Here is a 22,029-nt window from a genome sequence, read left to right as displayed (position 1 = left end):
TAGCATATTCAAAAGCAGAGGCATTACTTTGCCAACAAAGTTTCGTCTAGTCAAGGCTATGGTTTTTCCTGTGGTCATGTATGGATGTGAGAGTTGGACTGTGAAGAAGGCTGAGCGCCGAAGAATTGATGCTTTTGAACTGTGGTGTTGGAGAAGACTCTTGAGAGTCCCTTGGACTGCAAGGAGATCCAACCAGTCCATTCTGAAGGAGATCAGTCCTGGGATTTTTTTGGAAGGAATGATGCTGAAGCTGAAACTCCAGTACTTTGGCCACCTCATGGGAAGAGTTGACTCATTGGAAAAGACTCTGATGCTGGGAGGGATTGGGGGCAGGAGGAGAAGGGGATGACAGAGGATGAGATGGCTGGATGGCATCACTGACTCGATGGACGTGAGTCTCAGTGAACTCCGGGAGTTGGTGATGGACAGGGAGGCCTGGCGTACTGCGATTCATGGGGTCGCAAAGAGTCGGACACGACTGGGAGACTGATCTGATCTGATCTGATTGCTTTCACTCCTTTAATCAGATGTCTAATACCATATGTATTAGGAAGAGGAAAAGTGGATTTTTCACACACAAAAAAATATGAATTAATATAATCCAAAAGTGAAGACTGAAGTTCTTGTTTGTCTTTTCCTTTGGGGTCATTTATGGGTTTTCTTAGGTATTACATTCTACTTATCTATGTTTTAATGATAGGAAATCATGAGGTTTTTCTAATGATCAAAGATCACAGACCAGAATCAGATTTAACTGTTAAAGCATTCTTTCCCCCAATTTTGTAATCTTGAAGCAGCATTAATTGATTGTTAATTGGCCCTTTTTGACTTTTCATAAAAGAACAATTATTTGAAGAGTAATTTTCAAGTCGTACCAAAAAAAAAAAAAAGCTTGTTTTTAAGGTTCAGCTAAGCCTAGTAGTCTCAAATGAAAGAGGAAGAATGGCTCTAAAATCTCTTTCCATGGGATTCAAAAATAGAATGTTAAGACAGCAAAGAAATATGACACAAATTCACAGAAAACAGCAGTAGTCATTTAAAAAAGAAGAAGCTGACTATGGCACACATAGTTATTAATAATAATAGAAAGTTACAGCATAATACCATAACCCAAATTTGCCTTAAACCACGTGTTTCTATATATATATTTATTTTTGCCTAAATTTAGGATTAAATTTATGCAGGATAAATAACTCTAATTCTGCCTTAAACCACATATATTCCTATATATATATCTTTATTTTTGCTTAAATAGGATGAAGGTATGATGTTTGCTTTATTTATATACTTGAAAAATTAGCAAAGTATTTTGAGTGTTTTAGTCATTCTAAGGCAGTGCAGATTGTGGTCATAAAAAATCCTTTCAACTCTACTGTTTATATATACTCCATTGTTCAGACTGTAATAAATTAGATGAACTCATTCACCTTCAATTTTAATGTTTTAAAAAGCATTTCCACAAAGCTCATAATCAACACAAGGCTACAAGTGTACTTAAATTTCCCTTTAAAAGGAGCTTAAATTATTCAGCATATAATTTTAGGAAAACTAATCCCCTTCTGTCACTGACCAAACCTCTGTCTTTCATGGTTTTTGCTCAGAAAATCATATATATCTATTATGGGAAACACTAAAGTTTGTATCTAGAAATCTATAAGAAAGCAAAAGAGACTGAATAATTACCTTTCATAATATATTTGTTTAGTTCTCTAAGAAAATCCTTCTAATAGTCCAGGGTTAAATATCTATTAAAATTAGGAAGAAGCAATGTTGCAATTTGAGAAGTGTGCTGGGAGGAAATTTCATAAGCAAAGGAAGTGGCCATAGCAAAATTGTGCGTCTTCATTCTCCTCTGAGTCAAACAGTCCCTTTCTTTATTTCTTTTAATATTTATTTTAATAAAGTATAGTTGATTTACGATGTTGCATTAATTTCTGCTGTACAGCAAAGTGATTCTGTTATGCATATATATTTTATTTTTCATTATGGTTTATCACAGGTTATTGAATATAGTTCCCTGTGCTATGCGGTAGGACCTTGTTGTTTATCCGTTCTGTATATAACAGTTTACATCTGCAAATCCCCAAACTTCCAATCCACTCCTCCCTGCAAAATTATCCCCTCTTTTCAGTTCTGTTCTTAGAATAGAGAAAATGAATCCCAATCAGAAAACAAGCTAATGGCTCAGACAGAAAATACATGACATTCAAGACCGTGCCGTACATACATAGGATACAGTAAAAATTATTATTCAAGATTTTTAGATACTGAAAATATAGGGGAAATATGATATAGCAGCTAGACAATAGCCTGATTATACAGATCTCTGTGTGCTATTATTTCATGTTTATCTTTAAGTTATGCGGCTTTACATAATACTATTGTTTTATAGTATATTACAGGGAGACCTGGCATGCCACTGTCCATGGGGTCTCAAAGATTCAGACACGACTTGGCAACTGAACACACACACACATACACATATACACACATCTTGAGCATATGCTTTTATGTGTAAAAGACTTTGATAATATAATCCTTAGAAGAGTGAAGGCCCTGGCAGCATACCAAGTTCTCAATAAAATACTGAATGTCTGAAAACAAATACCTTATGATTATTCAAAGTAGTGTCTGCCAAAATACGAAGAAATAGGTGACTCATCATAGTACATAAAAGTACAGCTTAGCCAACAACACAGGCAATGTTCTTCCCTGACCCTGCTACCTTCTTTAATTACTGTTCTCTTTCCCTTCACTTCCATTTTTAATATAATTAGCACCACTAGTTCTCAAATTTCAGTTCCATATTAATGCCTGTCCATGAATATAATTATTCCATGAATATATATTATTTGTCTGTTACAAAATGAGAAAATTAAGAAAAAGTGTTTTATTAATAAAATAACTGTATTGCATTAAAAAGCTTTACTTATTCTTATACTCTTCCTTCATATTTGATGTTACATATTTTAATTAACATAATAATTGGTATAGATTTCAGAGTTTGTTTTATATTGTCATGTTCTATTGTTAATTGTGGCAAAATACACATAACACAAAACTAACCATCAACCATTTAAAGAGTATAGTTCAGCGGCATTAAGTACGTTCACATTGTTGTACAACCATCACCTCATCCACCTCCAGAAATATTTCCATCTAGGAAAGGTGAAATACTAAACCATTAAACAATTCTCTGTTCTCCCTCTCTGTGCTGCTGCTGCCGCTGCTAAGTCGCTTCAGTCGTGTCCGACTCTGTGTGACCCCAGAGACTGCAGCCCACCAGGCTCCCCCGTCCCTGGGATTCTCCAGGCAAGAACACTGGAGTGGGTTGCCATTTCCTTCTCCAATGCGTGAAAGTGAAAAGTGAAAGTGAAGTCGCTCAGTTATGTCTGACTCCTAGCGACCCCATGGACTGCAGCCTACCAGGCTCCTCCGCTCATGGGATTTTCCAGGCAAGAGTACTGGAGTGGGGTGCCATCGCCTTCTCCGTCCCTCTCTCTAGCCCTTAGCAATCACCATTCTACTTTCTATCTCTCTGAATGTAACTACTCTAAGTAACTCATGTAAGCAGGATGTCTTTTTGTGATGGGCTTATTTCACTTAGAATGATGTCCTCAAGGTTCATGTTGCAGCATGTATCAGAATTTCCTTCATTTTTAAGATTGACAAATATTTATACCATATTTTACTTATCCATTCATTCACTTGGGTGCCTTATGCCTGTCATGAACCTGAGTCTCTTTGAGAAAATGCCTTTTATTTAAAAAATTAAAGTACAGTTGATCTACAATATTAGTTTCAGATGTATAACATAGCAATTCAATATTTAATAGATTATGCTCCTTTTAAAGTTATAAAATATCAGCTATATTCCCTGTGCTATACAATAATACATCCTTATAAGTTTATTTTATACACAGTAGTTTCTGTTTTGTTATATTCGTTCATTCATTTTCTGGTTCCACATACAAGTGATAACATATCATGTTTGCCTTTCTCTGTCTGGCTTATTTCACTAAGCATATTACCCTCCAGTTTCATCCATGTTGCTGCAAATGGCAAAATTTCATTCTTTTTGTGACTAAGTAATATTCCATTGTATATATACACCAATCTTCTTTACCCATTCATCTACTGGTGGACACTTAAGTTTACTTCCATATCTTGGCAATTGTAAATAATGCTGCTCAAATTAGTATTTTCATTTTCTCTAGGAGTGGAGTTGTTGGATCATGTGGTTGTTCTATTTTTATCTTTTTTTGTGTGAAACCTCCCTTCCCACCAACAGTGTATGAGGGATCCCTTTTCTCCACATTCTCAGCAACATTTGTAATTCATAGACTTTTAAATAATTTTATTTATTTATTTTTGGCTGTGCTGGGTCTTTGTTGCTGCACGGGCTTTTCTCTAGTTGCAGCAGATGGGGCCTACTTTCTCGTTGTGGTGAGCAGGCTTCTCATTGCAGTGGCTTCTCTTGTTGCCGAGCACAGGCTCTAGGGCACTTGGGTTTCGGTAGTTGCAGCTCCCGGGCTGCAGAGCACAGGCTCAATAGTTGTGACATAGGGGCCTAGTTGCTGCACGGCATGTGGGACCTTCCTGGATCAGGGATAGGGATTGAATCCATGTCTCCTGCATTGGCAGGCAGATTCTTTACCACTGAGCCACCAGGGAAGTCCTGTAATTTATAGACTTTTTGATGATAGCCTTTCTGACATGTATGAGGTGATATATCATTGCAGTTTTGATTTGCAGTTCTCTAATGATTAGCAATGTTGAATATCTATTCATGTGCTTGCTGTCTCCTTTGGGAAAATGTCTATTCGGGTCTTCAGCCCATTTTTCAATCAATCAGGTCATTTTTTTATATTGAGTTGTATGGAGTGATTATATAGTATGGAAATTAACCCCTTAGTCATCATAGTAGTAGTAGTAGTGTTAGTCGCTCAGTCGTGTCTGACTCTTTGCGACCCCATGGACTATATCCCGCCAGGCTCCTCTGTCCATGGGATTCTCTAGGCAAGAATACTGGAATGGGTTGTCACTCCCTTCTCCAGAGGATCTTCCCAACCCAGGGATCAAACCCAGTCTCCTTCATTACAGGCAAATTCTTTAGTCATCCTGTCACTTGCAAATATTTTCTCCCATCCAGTAGGTTATCTTCTCATTTTGTTAGTGGTTTCCTTGAGACCCTGCTTTCAGTTCTTTTGGATATATACCCAGAAGGAGAATTGCTGGGTTATATGGTAATTCCGTTTCTAACTCTTGGAGGAACCCCGATACTGTTTTTCATAGCAGTTGCACCATTTTGCATTCCTATCAACAGTGCTTAAGTGTTCTAATTTCTCCACATCCTTGCCACACTTTTTTTGTTTTTTGACAGTAGCTATCCTGATGGATATGAGGCAGTATCTTATTGTTCTGATTTGCATTTCCCTAAGGATTTAGTGATCTTGAGTTCTTGCTTTATTGTTCTCAGTTGATAAAGCAAGAAGTTGGCAACTCAATCTGTTTTGTTTTTTTTTTTTGTAAATTTTTTGGTCCTTGAAATCTGAAAGTCTGAGAACTACCAGTGTATTGTCTATGTCCTCTTTCTAGCCTCTGTTTATCTCCTAAATTCACTGCTTTGGTGTGTGTGTGCCGTGCCCAGTCACTCAGTCGTGTCCAACTTTTTGGGACCCCATGAACTGTAGGTCACCAGGCTCCTCTGTCCATGGAATTCTCTAGGCAAGAATATTGGAATGCGCAGCCATTTCCTTCTCCATGGGATCCTCCAGACTCAGGGATCAAACTTGAGTCTCCTGCATTGCAGGCGATTCTTTACAACTGAGCCACCAGGGAAGCCTCCATCATAGGACCTCAATAAATGTAATTCCTGTCCCTGATCTTCCTACAGGATAATTTCATCCCTTCTCACATTTTCATTCTGCACCCTATGCAATGACTTTCAAATCTCTAGTATTAAACCATGTCTGTGGAATACTAAGACTTGTGCAAGGCACCCTGCAAGGAACACAGGAAATTAGATGTGGCCCTGATCTCAAGGAACTTACAGTTTAGTAAGAGAGACAGTTGTGCATAAAGTGTCTATGCATAGGAGCTATGAAAGGAACATGATTGAAACCACAGAGAACAGATTGGTATTTGCCAAAGGGGAAGGGGTTGGGGAAGGGATGGATTGGGAGGTTGGGGTTAGCAGATGTAAGTTTTTATGTATAAACAACAAAGTCCTATTGTATTATAGCACAGAGAACTATATTCATTATCCTATGATAAACTGTAATGGAAAACAACATTAAAAAAGACTGTATATATTTGTGTAATTGAATCACTTTGCTGTATAGCAGTAATTAACACAACATTGTAAATCATGTATCAGTTCAGTTCAGTTCAGTCGCTCAGTCGTGTCCGACTCTTTGCGACCCCATGAATCATGGCATGCCAGGCCTCCCTGTCCATCACCAACTCCCGGAGTTCACCCAGACTCATGTCCATCGAGTCAGTGATGCCATCCAGCCATCTCATCCTCTGGCGTCCCCTTCTCCTCCTGCCCCCAATCCCTCCCAGCATCAGAGTCTTTTCCAATGAGTCAACTCTTCCCATGAGGTGGCCAAAGTACTGGAGTTTCAGCTTTAGCATCATTCCTTCCAAAGAAATCCCAGGACTGATCTCCTTCAGAATGGACTGGTTGGATCTCCTTGCAGTCCAAGGGACTCTCAAGAGTCTTCTCCAACACCACAGTTCAAAAGCATCAATTCTTCGGCACTCAGCCTTCTTCACAGTCCAACTCCCACATCCATACATGACCACAGGAAAAACCATAGCCTTGACTAGACGGACCTTTGTTGGCAAAGTAATGTCTCTGCTTTTGAATATGCTATCTAGGTTGGTCATAACTTTCCTTCCAAGAAGTAAGCGTCTTTTAATTTCATGGCTGCAGTCACCATCTGCAGTGATTTTGGAGCCCAAAAAAATAAAGTCTGACATTGTTTCCACTGTTTCCCCATCTATTTCCCATGAAGTGATGGGACTGGATGCCATGATCTTCGTTTTCTGAATGTTGAGCTTTAAACCAACTTTTTCTCTCCACTTTCACTTTCATCAAGAGGCTTTTTAGTTCCTCTTCACTTTCTGCCATAAGGGTGGTGTCATCTGCATATCTGAGGTTATTGATATTTCTCCCGGCAATCTTGATTCCAGCTTGTGTTTCTTCCAGTCCAGTGTTGCTCATGATGTACTCTGCATATAAGTTAAATAAGCAGGGTGACAATAAACAGCCTTGACGAACTCGTTTTCCTATTTGGAACCAGTCTGTTGTTCCATGTCCAGTTCTAACTGTTGCTTCCTGACCTGCATACAGATTTCTCAGGAGGCAGATTAGGTGGTCTGGTACTCCCATCTCTTTCAGAATTTTCCACAGTTTATTGTGATCCACACAGTCAAAGGCTTTGGCATAGTCAATAAAGCAGAAATAGATGTTTGTACAAATTTAAAAGGGGAACCATAGAGTTTGTGAATTATATCTCAAATTTTTCAATGTGAGAAAAAAATTCTATGGCTCAGCTTACCTGAAGTATTTGATCCAAAATGTGCCCCATATTTTCGTACCTATATGCTTTTTCTCCTGTTGTTTCCTCCCAGAATCTTTTTTCTCCCATTCCTCTCCCCCATATTTTCAAATCTCTTTCTTTCTTCCAAACCCAGCTAAAACCCTCTTTTTTTTAAGACCTCCGCAGGCTGGTGGCATGCTTTGTACTTCTCTGACATTTTATTTTGCCTTCTACTTATTTTGCTCTCTCTCCATTTAATAGATTTCACATATCTTACTTAATAAACTTTAGGTTCTTGAGAACAAGAGTTGTTTCATCTATAAATCCTATCAAATGCCTTGCTTATAGTAGTCTTTCAAAAATGTTTAGTAAATTAATATATAAAGGATTGTTAAGTTTCAAGGAAAATCTAAGGAAAAAAAGACAAACAATTAATAACAACTAATTTTCAGCTAAACTCTCCATCATCAAATAAGTGACTGTGATACAATTTACAGTCTAAGGTTACATAGTCACAATTCTTTCTGGAAAGACTTGAGATTGTGAAATTTGAGGTGTCATGATCAGAGTACAATTTATAATAACATGTTCAGGTCCTTGTAGTCTAACTATATTAAAAATAAAACCAATAAGGGTAAAACTGTTCAGTGATTTTATCCTGCACTCGAACACATGAAGCTGCTAGTGTAGAAAATCTGTGCAGTAGGATCTTCCTTTGACGAAGTGCAAAGGAATTTACTCTATAGCCATACGGATTCCTGTTCTTTTCAAACTCTTTGTTATTCAGTTTCCCTCCACAGACTCAAGCTCAGCAACTTTTCTTTCCCTGTGCTGCCTGAAAAGGAGGAGATATGGAGATGGAAAAACTCTAACTGTTCAACATGAATAATCATAGCTATTATTTCTTGAGCATTCACCATGTGAATTTTTTTAAGGTCTTTTCTATATGCTAGCTCATTTGGTCTTTATACAAATCGTGGGGGAAGGACTACTACAAACCAAGTTAACAGATGATGAGACTTGAAGCACATAGAGGTTCATTTGCCCATGGTCACACAGGTTGATAAACGGTAGGCTCATAATGCATCCTCAGGCATCCTTAATGCCCATTACAGGTTTAATGCATTAGATTTTTTTTTTCATTTAATTCTCACAAAAATTCTATAGGGTGAGTAATTATCTCCCCTTATTTAATAGGTAAAGAAACAGATTCTTGGTGAGATTAAGCAGCATGCACTTGCTAAATAGCAGAGCTGAGGTTGGACTCTGTCTTCAAAGTCCTACTCCAACCCTTACCTTCCAGTTGGCTCTTGAGGACTGGGGAAGCTCCCAGGTTGTGCGTGAGGGAGTCTGCATCTCTAACTTCACTGCTGTGCTCAATGCTGGTATGAAATGAGTTTTAATACTGGCTCTCTACCTAGGTCTGTAGCACCTTTATTCTTTCTCAACTGGCATTTTAAATATAGCTTAGCCGATTTTTCAGTATTTCAAACAGAGGTTTTAAATTAATACATAACTAGCAGCAGAATGAAATCCAGAAGCCCATTGGTACATTGGAGGTAATGTACCCTCCTCTTTCTTGGGGGAATATATATTTGCAAGCACAGAGATAAGCAGGAATTATTGTGGATGAACCAGGTAATTTGTTTTTTCTTGCAAATTACCTGATACTAATTTTTAAGGACACCATATGAAATCCTAGGTAGAACATGGGCAGTAACCTCTCCTTTTAGTTATCAGATTTTTCTAATTCTCCTTTCAGTTGAACTTTCCTCACCACACCTCTCTTTCATTATACACTATGTTATAAATATACATGCATATATATGCATATATATGTTTGTATACATATATACTTGTGAATATATTAATATCTGCATATATATCAATAACAAAATATATAATCAAATAGTAAATTATATAAAGCTACATATAGGTGCAAGTAAAGAAAAAGGAAGTGCTATATGGAATAAATTCAGAAGGCTATAAAAAATAAAGATGAATGTCCCTGGCCCAGAGCTGGTATTTAGTAAATGATAGATATTATTAGTAGGCTTTATATCCAGACAGAAGACAGTGGTCTTCTCGAAGTTCATTAAGGGGAAAGGTGGATACGGAGAGCCCAGGGGGATCTGATATATACTCAGTCCACAATAAAATGTGGTAAGTAACTTGAGAATTATCCATCAAGGCTATCAGAGCACAGAACAATTATTTAGAGCCTGCAAATCAGAGAAGACAGTTTGAAGGTATAACAGTTCATGCTAGTCTAGAAGAAGACCAACTAAAATCTCCATATACAGAGGGTCTGAACTAGCGTAGAGAAGGACATTTTGAAGAATATATCAAGAGCATTGGTGCTGAAAAAGAAATAGACCCTGAAGTATTTTTTTCCCATACCTATTTTACTAACTCTGTATTGGCACCTAACTGCTTTCTAAATTTTTCACTTGTTTTAAGGTCATGGAAAAAGACAGAAAAATAAAATAATTTTGCAGTAATCATGTTATATAAATTAAAACAAGCTCAATTTTTTTTTTAAATGACTATTTCTTCCAGTGGGGCCTTAACAAATCATGTTTTACTGCATTTTGGATTCCGAATCAGGATGCTCTGCTACCTTAAGTCACAGCAGTGTTGACTCTCTTTGCTTCTATTAGGTAACATATGTGAATGGTTATGTTGTTAACCATTAAGGCGGAGTGGGGTGTATGTGGAATAAATCTAGGACAATATTTGCAACTACAGTCACAGAAGACAAAGACTAAACTCCTAGTTTTCAAAAAACACCAGCAGGAAGAAAAATCTTTTTCATCTTAGTCTGATTATATTTTCTCTCAAGTATAAAAATCTCACATTTACTTAATATACCTAATCTTTATTCCTTCAGTCCTCTTGGAATAGGAATGGAACATCTTGAGAAAATTATAGTTCATGTCAAGCAAAAAAATTACAGGTACAGATAGTCTTAAATATATTGTTGAAAGATTCAACTAGAATGGAGGAGATGATTTTATTTTTAAAAAGTGAAAAAGTGGAAATGAAATGAAGATATACATACATATATCAATATATGTATGTATATATATACACATGCATGTGTGCTAAGCGTGTCTGACTCTTTGTGACCCCATAGATTGTAGCCACCCAGGCTCCTCTGTCTATGGAATTTTCTAGGAAAAATAACTGGAGCAGGTTATTATTTCCTACTCTGGGGCATCTTCTCCACCCAGGGATCAAACTTGCGTCTCCTGCATGGCAGGCAGATTTTTTACCACTGAGCCACCTGAGAAGCCTCATACATACACACACACACACATGCATTTGCACCTCTATAAAATAGCAACTTGCTTCATTTAGAAAAGTTACTTCTAGAAAGAGTAACTTCTGTCTCTTTAAGAACCACGAGTGAAAATGGAAGTCACTAGTAAGGCGATGGCACCCCACTCTAGTACTCTTGCCTGGAAAATCCCATGGATGGAGGAGTCTGGTAGGCTGCAGTCCATGGGGTCACGAAGTGTTGGACATGACTGAGTGACTTCCCTTTCACTTTTCACTTTCATGCATTGGAGAAGGAAATTGCAACCCAGTCCAGTGTTCTTGCCTAGAGAATCCCAGGGATGGGGGAGCCTGGTGGGCTGCCATTTATGGGGTCACACAGAGTTGGATACGACTGAAGTGACTTAGCAGCAGCAGCAGCAGTAAGAAGGACTGGGTGTAAACAGGTCCAATGAGCTCCTGGGAGTCTTGCTGAGAGAGGATATTTGGGGTTGGACTAAAACGTCAGTTGGGAAGTGAAGGGAAGAAAAAGGCAAAGTTAGGTAAGAGCCTAGGTACGTTTTTAATTTTAAACATAACCTTGAGTGGGTTTACTTTCAATTTTAATGCAAAAGAATAGCAGAATAATACTACATATAAAATATAATTAGATTGAATTAGATATTACTGAATGTGAGACATGCAGTATCTTCGAATTCCCCAAAATGTTTCAGACATGTCTTTTAAAAATATAGCTTCAGAGTAGACCAGAGTTATACACAATTTTACTTGCCCCATCTTTAATATAAATTATTTTTAAATTCCCATTTAACTTTAAAGCCAGGGACATCCAGTAAGATTGATGACTTGGAATAAAAAGTGGGGACCCATTTGGCTTTTTTTCTTCCTAATCTCAAAAGACTGTCCTCGACCTCTGCACTGGATGGATGAATTATTGACTGCAACCCATCGGCTTCTTTGAATATATTTTACTTAAGGACTGTGGGGATGAAATTTGGACCTCAGGAGGACTAGGCCGTTTCTGGGACTATGTGTGTTTGTGAGCTGTTTAGGATTTTCTCCCACGCAAAACATGTCTAATTCAACACCTAAGGTATTTTCCCTCTAGATCTCCTTCCACCCACGTCTCTCCTCACCTGGCATTGTCGCCCTTGTCAATGCCACGTGGAAGCCTAGGTTCCATGATTCTTGACTTCACTTTGCTCCGATGATAGGCGACACACTCAAGTTTAAAGATGGACAAGTAGGATACACAAAACATACTGAAGGCAGACCCGGTTTATTCTGCTTTAGGTGAAGGGCTCTGGATGTGTCTGCCTAGGTGTGGAACACCCTGGGATGCAGTGCCAAGTGGCCACCTGAAGGCTAAGCACTGGGGAGGGAAACTGGAGGAGCAGTGAGAAGATACCTCAGTGTGGAAACTGTTCTCTACTGTAGACCCCTAGCAAGTTCCGGACTTGTCACCACCTCCTGCCCTCTTGCCACCATCATCTACATCAGAGCGGAGGACAAAAGAGAAAAAGGCAGTTCAGTAGCAATAATGGGTATCAAGTACAGTGCGTAACTGGAATATGTACACGGTCGCGCCCCTCCGGATCTCGGAGGGTGCAGAGTGAGCCCGAAAGCACCCGAAGCTCCTGTTGCTCCCGCGCGGGGTCAAGCCACAGCCCCACGCGGCCACCACGGCTTCGAGCTCGCGGGGAGACTACAGCTCCCGGCAGGCCCCGCGCCGGCCGCGCGCCCCCGCCTCTCGCGCGCCCCCGCCTCGCACGCCCCGGCCCCCCGCCCTCGGGCCTCAGGACGGGACGGGGCGGAGGGAGGGAGGGAAGAAGGGGCGCCTGTGGCGGGCGGGATTCTGCGAGGCGCGTGAAGCCTCGCTGGCTCCTGGTCCAGTACCCAGACGCTGGCAGGCTTGGACTTTCTCACGACCGGCCGAGCCAGGCTCTGTAAGTAATCGCCTCGGGGAGCGCGGAACAGACACCGAAAAAGTTAGCGCCGCCGCGGCCGCCGCTTTGTTCTCCCGGCCCGTCGGGTGAGGCGGCGTTGGCGGCGGCCGCCCCTCCCCCACCCGTCCGCACGCGGCGGCGGCAACGAGGGCGGCGGGACTCGGACCCCGCGCCGGGCTGGGCGGCGGCCGCCGGTGCTGGGCGGGAAGTTGGCCGAGTGCGCGGCGGGAAGAGCGGGCGGTGGGCGCCCCGGCGAGCTGGGGCGCCGGCGCGGCCGGCAGATGGGGCCAAGTTCCGGCGAGGGCGCCGACGCCAACTTGAAGTCACGGTACGCCGGCGACCACCGCGCCCGGCCCCTCGGTCTCCATCTCTTAGCGGATCCCCCCTCCCCAACTACTCCCGACGCCAGACGGGCGGCACTCACGCTGCCGAATTCGGGATGAGCCTTTCCCTTTTCTTTACACCGCTTTTCCTTGCAGCCGTCTCAAAGTGGTGAGTCGTTGGTGCTTAGGGAACGTAAGCCCCCACCCCAGTTTCCTGACTCTTGTTTAGTTTTGCAAGTTGCCGCGTTGTTCCGAGTCAGTCTCACCCCCGGGAGGTTTTTCTTAAGATGAAGCACTGAGGAGAGCGTCTGTTTCTTTGAGCAATAAAATAACCACAGACTATTCGATTGCCTGTTGGAGATTTTATTTGAAGTCATCGCAGTCAGAAGCAGAGGCCTTGTCGTGTGCAGCAGGCACGGATATAAATCGAGCGACGGCATGTGTGAGAGCTGCAGACTTTTCCATACACAGATTGATGGCTTGGACGTAACTGTCTCTTCAACCACACCCGTCCCCACAGGAAATAAGACTATCAGTGTCATCTTTGATTAGGAAGGATAAGTTACACCCTGAACTTGGTTCGACACAGCCTTAATGAGCTGTGGAGGCAAATGAAAACTTTTAAAAGACCGTAATTTGTACTCTAGAAACGATTATCGTATTATTCTTATACTGTTTCTACTTTGTACTTACTGCTTAAGTTCTTCAAGTTTTAGCGGCTGTAATTTTGCTTAGATCAAGTTTACTTACCAACTTGAATGCAGCGAGGGTGGGGGGATATCTTTGGATTCGTTGCCCCGACTGAGGTCTAGGCCAGGTTTACTTAATAGAGGAACCCGCTTCTCCTTCCTGTTAGCATCTGGATTCGGAGCAAGCATGGACATTTCAGCCAAAAAGAAGTTACAAGTTTTAATAAAAGTATGTAAAACGTGTCACAGAAGCCTTCGTGTTAGGTTTTGCTTCAGTAGGTCATGTAGATGGTGGTCGACCTGGTCAGAGGAACTTGAATATTTGACAAGTCAGTTTTCCATCCTAAGTTAAGAATGTTGACTTGTTTATTATCTTGAGATGAATCGTAGTGAGTCTTTTAAATATATAAATTTTATAAGCTTTCAGTTTCATGGGGTGACCTGTTTCAAATAGAAATATCTCTTAGTAGGTCGTGTTTCACCTAAAAACTGCCATATCCCCTAAAAAGCTTAATACATCAAGTTTTCGGACATTAGGTTTTTAAAGTTATATAAGAATTGGAAAAATCTACAGGAGGAAAGAGAATAAATGGTCATTTAAAGTTGATGAAAATATTACCATATTAATTGCTCATTTTAAAAAGAAACTACTTTTACAGAACTTGATATTGGGAAATTATTGGCTAATATAGTTTTAAATTTGATTTAATAATAATCATGCTTGTGATTCATAATCTGTGCAGATAGTACTTTGATTATGTAATTCAAATTGAACTTGTATGTGAGCCTCTTTGGAGCAGTTGTCTCATTAATGAAAAAACTTGAGATAATGTTCTGGAAATGTTTTAATTTTAATTTCAGTGTAGAAGAAAGTTTTCTCCACTTCTGTGGTCAGTTTATAGTGACCATACGTATGAAATAGCTCACTGGCTGTTAGCTAGTCAGATTTCTCAGATACCACTGATGCAAAGAGAGGTGATGTAGATACATCAAGCCCAACATAAATTTGTAGACTGGAAGTTTGTAAGCTTAATAGCAGATAAACTTTTCACTGCTTGAGAGAGCGGACTTGGTGTGCTTACTCTCTGTTCTCTCTGACGGTGGAAAAGACTGAACTGCAAATACCCATGGTTTAGATGAGCAGAATTTTACCAGCAACGGTTTAGTTAATGCTGAGCTCTTAGGAGGAATAGTACTTAATTAATCTAAGGTAATAGTTACATTTTTGGAAATAAATAGATGGAGGAATTGCTAGAAACTATGATTTTTAAAAAACCAACAATAAAGTTATTTGGATTTTTTTATACACTATAAAAGCACCATCAGGGTTATTATTAAGCAAAATCAAGCCTGTATCAAGGTAGAACATGGATACTGACTTCAGGACACCTGTAAAGTATTGCACTGAAAAAGGCCACATGCTTTTTTACATATTAAAAGAATACAGTGCTTATCAACAGAAGAAAAAAAATTATCTGCATTCGTTAGCATTCCTAGCACACAAAACTAAATCAATCCAGGAAAACCTGTTACTAGTAGAGAGTCATGGTAAATATTATGCTATTCTGAATAGAGAAAGTGTTGTACCTCTTCACTGTTACCTTTACTGAGTACAAGAAGGACATTGGCTACAGTAAATAATGAGCTTCCCTTTTGGAGTATTTACTAGCTGGATTTGTTTTGTCTTTCTGGAATCCTCTTTGCTTCTCTCTCTGTTTCCCTGACTCCCACTTATCCTTTAGGTTTTAGCTTCCTTAAAGGTGCCTTGCCTGTGACCTCAGTTGAAATCAGGTCCTCTCAGGATACTCTGTCATATCACCTTTCATAATTTGTAATTGCTTTACTATTAATATGAATATTTGTTTAATGCGTGTGTCCCACATCACACAACAAGCTCCAGGGAGAGCAGTAGCCACGTGTGTTTTGGTCACTGCCGTACAACCCTAGAGTTTCTCATAACAGTCTAGCAAATGATAAAGTATAGTATTAGTCGCTCAGTCATGTCTGACTCTGTGACATTATGGACCAGGCTCCTCTGTCCATGGAGTTCTCCAGGCAAGAATGCTGGAGTGGGTTGCCATTTCCTACTCCAGGGGATCCTCCCACCCCAGGGATCAAACCCAGGTCTCCCACACTGCAGGCAGATTCTTTACTATCTGATCCATCACATTTGTTGAATGAAAATGCTGCTTTTGAACTTCCTATAATTAGAGGCTTTGCTAAGAAATGAGATAATGTAAATGTAGGGAAGGATTGAGAGAGAGCTCAAATTGTGGTGTTACCATGAAGTAACTCTCAGTTAAGTTCCCCAGCCTCCAGGGCCTTTGTTTTTACCCAGTAGTAATAATAGAGCAGATTGGACTCAAGATTCCTTTAGTATGCCACTTTTTTACTCCATTCAACAATAGTGACAGATTATATGCTCATTTGAATAAAATATATGACAGATAATTCCCCAAAAGAGTATTTGAGATGTTTCAAATAAAAATGCTTGCCAACTCATAGCTATTAGGAACAAACATATCTAATTGATTTATAAATTAGTAAAATGTACTATTTGTTTTGTGATTGAAGCATAAAGACAAAATAAATTAGAGGTATTAGATTTTTTTAGTATTTAGTCTTAATAGTTTAATGCTATATCTCAGATCAAATCAAGGTTCATAAAACAAAACAGGGAGAGGGAAAACGGAATGAGTGGGCAAAAGCTAAGACAGCTCACTTAGTTTTTTCTATTTGTGTTCATGCTGAAACTTTAACAAATACTTTAATATAAAAATAAGACATAGTTTACCAGTGGTTATTGATAGTACTGATCATTGATTGTAATCATAAGACAAGTACTGTTATTTAGCTAACATTAGCAGGTATTATTTGGAAATTTAGTGGGAAGACAGCCATCAAAAATAAATTATTATTATTGAACACAGCAGTATCTTGTAATTTAAAGTATTTAACCTGCATGCAGTATTATTCATAGATATTTTGCTAATGTTTTTATGAAGTTTATTCAGCTTTTGGAAACTACTCAAGTCAGGTATGTATGTTTAGAAAACGTGTTCCAGATTGTTGGAGGTGACATGAAATAGTATAAAGAACATGGTCTTTGGAGTCAGAGGAACTTGGATGTGAATTGCAGTTCCATCACTTTCAGCTGTGTAGTCATGGGCAAGCAACTATTCTGAAACTCTGGCTTCTTTTCTGTAAAACACTTAAACAGCTCCCCTGCGGTCATAGCAAGGGTTTAATAAAGTATATCTTAATTGCAGAGTTTAATGTAAAGTGGGAGCTTAATTATTAATTCTTTACTCTTAATTACTATGAAAATTGCTAAAACTTACTGAGCACTCCGATAAGCCAAAAGTGTGCTGTACATATAGTCGCGCAGTCCTCAGTAACATCCTGTAGGGTAAGTAAATAGTGCTGTTGTCTTCATTCTATTTCTGCTGTCTGCAGTGATACTGAATAAACCAATTATTCTGTTAATTCCTTAATCTTACGTTTGCTCTGTGTCCACAAGTTGTCCATCAACTCAGCTTCTTGGGCGTGTGGTGTAAGTAGGGATAATACTTCATAAGTGAATATATTGTCACCAAGAACAAGAAATAAATAAATCATCCATTTAAAAATAGGGGAAAAAACAGTTATTCTCTTAACACCTTTTCAGATATTTGAAGACCATCATTTTATTCATTTTTGTTATGCATAATTTGTCACATGACATTGTCTTCACCTTAATCTGGATATATACTCTGTTGTTTTTGAAAATCAATACAGCCTTTAAAAAAGTTAACCGTGGTAATGTAACCGTTAAAATGTAACTGTGGTAATGTAACCTGATTAGCAACCAGTATTCTGATTGATGCTGATGTGTTCTCAGTGTCCCTGGGATTTGGGTTTATGTTATAGTCACCCATATTATTAATAGCAGCTGCTGTTAAACTCTTGGGTTGATAACTCCTCTAATGAACAGGTTCTAAGTCAGCATTTCTCCATTTCAGTATTGCACATTTAACTTTTGAAATGCAGAGCTTTACACTTGTCATTGTTATAGTTCACTTGAATTTTAGTTTATTTCTCTCAGACTGTACAATCTGAGGATTTTATAAGCATGTTTTCCATGTCTTTATAATCTTATAAATAATCAAAAATAATACAGGATCAAGGCCAGAGTTCTAAGGCACTCTCCTAAAGGTTTCTTTAAGTTGATAAAGAGTAGCAAACTACACTAACATCCAGCTTATACTTAAGCAACTTCTTTACTGGAATAGCATCTTGAATATTGTTTCAGCCAGAATACACTTAATTTTTTTCTGGCTTTGCTAAATGTGTAATCTTGGACAAGTACTTTCGTATCTAGGCCAGTTTTCTCAACTATAAAGTGAATTGTTGTGAGGATTAAATGAGGAAACATATGGAATGCTTAGAACAGTGTCTGGCAGAAAGAACTCAATTACTGTAAGTTATTATTTTCTCCTTCTAAAAAGGCTAATAATCACATTTTTCAAAGATGTAAATAGTTGATTTGGCGTTATTCTGTTTGAATTCAAGCTCACCTCTAGTGATCATAATATGCTTTTCTGAGTATTCAGAAACCATTTGCTTTCATAATCTGTTTTCACGTGTGACTGAAGGTTAATATTAAGGTTATATTCTGTAGTTTCTGAAATTGCTTCCCTATTCCTCTAGCCCAGAAAACTTGAAACAGCTCTGCTCCATCTCCAGTCCATGATTATTTCTCTCTGAGTTCTTTCTTGAGGAAGGTAAGAGTCAGATTTGTGATTGCACTTACTGATTTTGCAATATGGAGTAGATTGTATCTGGACCTGAAGACTTGTATTCTCAAAGATCTTTTAGTCTCTCTTATTCACCAGGCTCAAGTTTCAGTTCTCAGTGCTCTTTTACAGTTTTAGTTTAAAAACTGAGAGAAGGTAAGCAAAGCACAAGTTGAGCAATTCTGCCTTTTCTCTGTGCTCTTTCAACCTTAACAACATCCTCACTGAGCAGTGATTCTCTCAGTTCCTTGTTCTCTTTGAGAAATAGTATGTTATTGTGGAGATACCACTGGGTCGGAAAGTATGAAACTTGCCTACCTAGTAGGTCCTAATTCCTACTCCACCTCTTAATAACCATGTGATGCTGGGCAGGTTACTTTATCTGCTAGTTCTTCAGTTGTCTCATCTGCAAAAATAATAAAGTAGTATTTGCGTTGTCAAGTTCGAAAGAGATACCATGAGATAAAGTGTATAAACGTTTATAAGATGTTAAGTGCTGTACAATGTAAGATGAGTTACAAATTGTTTATCTGAATGTAGTTCTAAAAGCTTTTGTTATCTTTAGGCACTTTTTTCTTAAGACTTAGTTTTCCTGAACTTTCTCATTCCTAATACTATATCTGTATGTTTTTGATCTTATGTTATGTTCATCCTAATTTATTTAGTCCTATTAACCACTGTCCAGAGAGCCATTCTACAGCTGCTCGGAGTGCTTCACTCTTTGTTGTTATTAGGATTGTTTACAGGTATGTGATGGAACCTAAATGGAAATATCCATCTCTTTTTGAGCCATTTCACTTAGCCATGAGGTCATGCTTTTAGTTTTTGAACTGTCTTTATGAAAAACTGTGATAAATATAACCGTGCTTAGTGTCCTTTTTACTTTTAGAAATTTTTTTGTGACAAGATCACTTTTTCCGATCTTCCTGTCTTAATTATGTCTTTTACACTTATTTGTGTGCCGTATAACTGTTTAGTATATGCTTTTTTAGTTTTCTGTCTAGATTTAAACTTTTAATACAAAGAAGAATACTCTTATTTACATTAGGGCAGTATTATATATCTTTTGTACAACCGAGTGGTACTTATGTTATTTCTATGACAATATCGGTTTTACTTTTCTTTTTGTCCCTTCTGTTTTTCTCATAACTCAGTTGTTTGTGGAATAAAGTGTTTTGACCTTCCTTAAGTTTCAAGTGTTAGTGAGGAATGTCAGGAGTCTGTTTTGTTTCTGTTTTGTTTTTTGAGCAGCAGACTGTCCCTGAAATTATGGGCTGTGATAACTAGGCCCCAATAAAATGGCTGCCCATTAAAATTTATTGGTGAATTATAAACATACAACCAAAACTTATTTAAAGAAAGCATAAAGATTCTTGCCATTTAAAAATAACGTTAAGTGAGTATAAAATACTAAAAGTTTTTAAAAAATTTCTTCCAGGCTACCTACATTTCAGAAAGCATCAACCTTTCTCAATGGACGCGTTTATCAAGTGGAACATACCTGTTCTATTTTAAAAAGCTTTGTGCTTAATCTTGGAAAAATTTACTCCTTCAAAATGAAAATGAGGACATGTGAGAAGGTGATATAAGGTGTGGACATTTGAGAAAGTGTCCCATTAGATCAATGAACCAAAGGATACGAACTGAATAGATTAATCCTAAACACTTTTTAATTTTTAAACTAGGAGGATTTTATTTGACAGAAAAACAACTCTTATTCATTATGTATTTTCTGAAATTAAAAGAGAGAAACAAGAGTAGACTTAAAAGAAAATAGGTGAAGATGTTTAGTAGATAAACAATGCCAACTCTTTTCTGATGAGGATAATTCAGTGATGTTAAATCCTTCCCAAAACCCTGGTTGTGGTCCTAACAACAAGACTTTTTTGATGGGACTGATATTAAGGGAAGTGGGACCTTTGGTATAGTCAACTCACAGTTGTAGAACTTGCCATCATCAGCATGAGTGGCTTAAAAGAGGAAATAAAGAAGCTTTCAACTAAATCCAAAACTACAGTCATTTTTTTACCGCTGTGATTTTAAGGCCTCTTCATAACCATTGAAAAAGAATTGACAACTGTTTTAAAAGATTAAAGAAAGGCAGATGTCTGCAAACAATTCTCCTCCATCAGCTCAGAAGTCTGTAATACCTGCCACTCTTCCTGCTGTGCTTCCAGCTCCTTCTCCGTGTTCAAGTCCTAAAACAGGACTCTCTTCGAGACTCTCTAATGGAAGCTTCAGTGCACCGTCGCTCACGAACTCCAGAGGCTCAGTGCATACAGTCTCATTTCTGCTGCAGATTGGCCTTACACGGGAGAGCATTACCATCGAAGCCCAGGAACTATCTTTATCTGCTGTCAAGGACCTTGTCTGCTCCATTGTTTATCAAAAGGTACTGTGCATGCTATTTATGTCAACAGTTTTTCTAATTAATATTGTTTCTGCTGCTTTTCTATAAATTATGCATGCAACAATGAGTGAACTCATATGGATGAATCAGGTGTTTATATCCTAATTCTGACCGTTTGGGAGAGAGTCCTAATAGACTAAAAGCTTATAGTCTGAAATGTCAGAGTCTAATAGCTGGAGACTATATCCAAGCTTTAAAATACTAATTCAGTTTGTCTCTTTAAGAGCAGGAGAAGCAGTGTAAAGCCAAGAGGACTTAGCAATCTCACTTGTTTTCAGAGAAAAGTCAGCAGGTATTAATAGGAGGCACAAAAAAGGCATCAAGGGTACTTACCGAGAGGATGGGGCCCAGCCATCCAGGCAGCGGAGTCCAGGTCCACACCTCTTCTTCCCAGGGGCCCTGTGTGCCGCCCTTTTGTACACCCTCTTCATTCCCTTTTGATCCTGATTTCACTTAAACTGCCGGAGGACCACACTCTGTCTGTCTCTTAAAAATTAGGTAAACGAGTTTTTAATAGATATCAAAATACATGAACATTTAAAAATTGAGGGTGATTTTATTTTCTTTCATCCCCTCATCCTCTGCCCCATACCCTGCCATTTTTTAAGGACTCTTAGCTGAATTTCTTTAGTATTCTTGATTTGATGGATGAGCTGGTATGTTCTACATTTTATCATAAAACTCTGCATATAAGTAGTATGAATTGGTATGACTTTCTTTTTAATGGACCAAGCCTATGTTTCAAACAAATTAGTATACTTCATGTTTTAAAAATTCTATCAGTAAGATTAATATATTTGGGTTCATGCTCCTCCTCTTACTGTTTTTGTTTCAGTTCCTTATGCTTCATGTGGTTTGTCCTTATCTTCTAATGTAGAAGTAATTAACAGTCAAAAAATGTTATGTGGTTTGTAAAAATGACCCATATCTCCTCTGTGTTAACAGTGACATCTATTTAAATGTGGCCTAAAGTAAGGTTAGATATCTTTGTGTAGATCTGTAGACCATCTATATGTCTTTAAGTGTCTTTGCTTTTAGTTTCCCTTTCATCAACTGT

General features: G+C 38.6%; 1 protein-coding gene across 4 annotated transcripts in view; it reads left to right on the top strand.

Moving 5' to 3' along the window:
• Positions 1 to 12,619: 12,619 nt before the first annotated feature.
• PRKD3 (protein kinase D3) overlaps positions 12,620 to 22,029 on the top strand; it is an 86,982-nt gene continuing 77,572 nt past the window's right edge. The window contains exons 1-3 of one of the 4 annotated variants that reach the window (XM_019969997.2): positions 12,661 to 12,775; positions 18,477 to 18,550; positions 20,001 to 20,954. In XM_019969997.2, coding sequence (XP_019825556.2) covers positions 20,667 to 20,954 — 288 coding nt within the window. In that variant the 5' untranslated portion in view covers positions 12,661 to 12,775; positions 18,477 to 18,550; positions 20,001 to 20,666. Of the gene's footprint in view, positions 12,776 to 18,476; positions 18,551 to 20,000; positions 20,955 to 22,029 lie in introns of all 4 variants that reach the window. The other 3 variants (XM_070798505.1, XM_019969996.2, XM_070798506.1) reach the window with 3 other exon arrangements.

The sequence above is a fragment of the Bos indicus genome, chromosome 11 (assembly GCF_029378745.1).
Source record: "Bos indicus isolate NIAB-ARS_2022 breed Sahiwal x Tharparkar chromosome 11, NIAB-ARS_B.indTharparkar_mat_pri_1.0, whole genome shotgun sequence".
Lineage (NCBI taxonomy): Eukaryota > Metazoa > Chordata > Mammalia > Artiodactyla > Bovidae > Bos > Bos indicus.
This window is presented reverse-complemented; position numbering and strand designations above follow the sequence as displayed.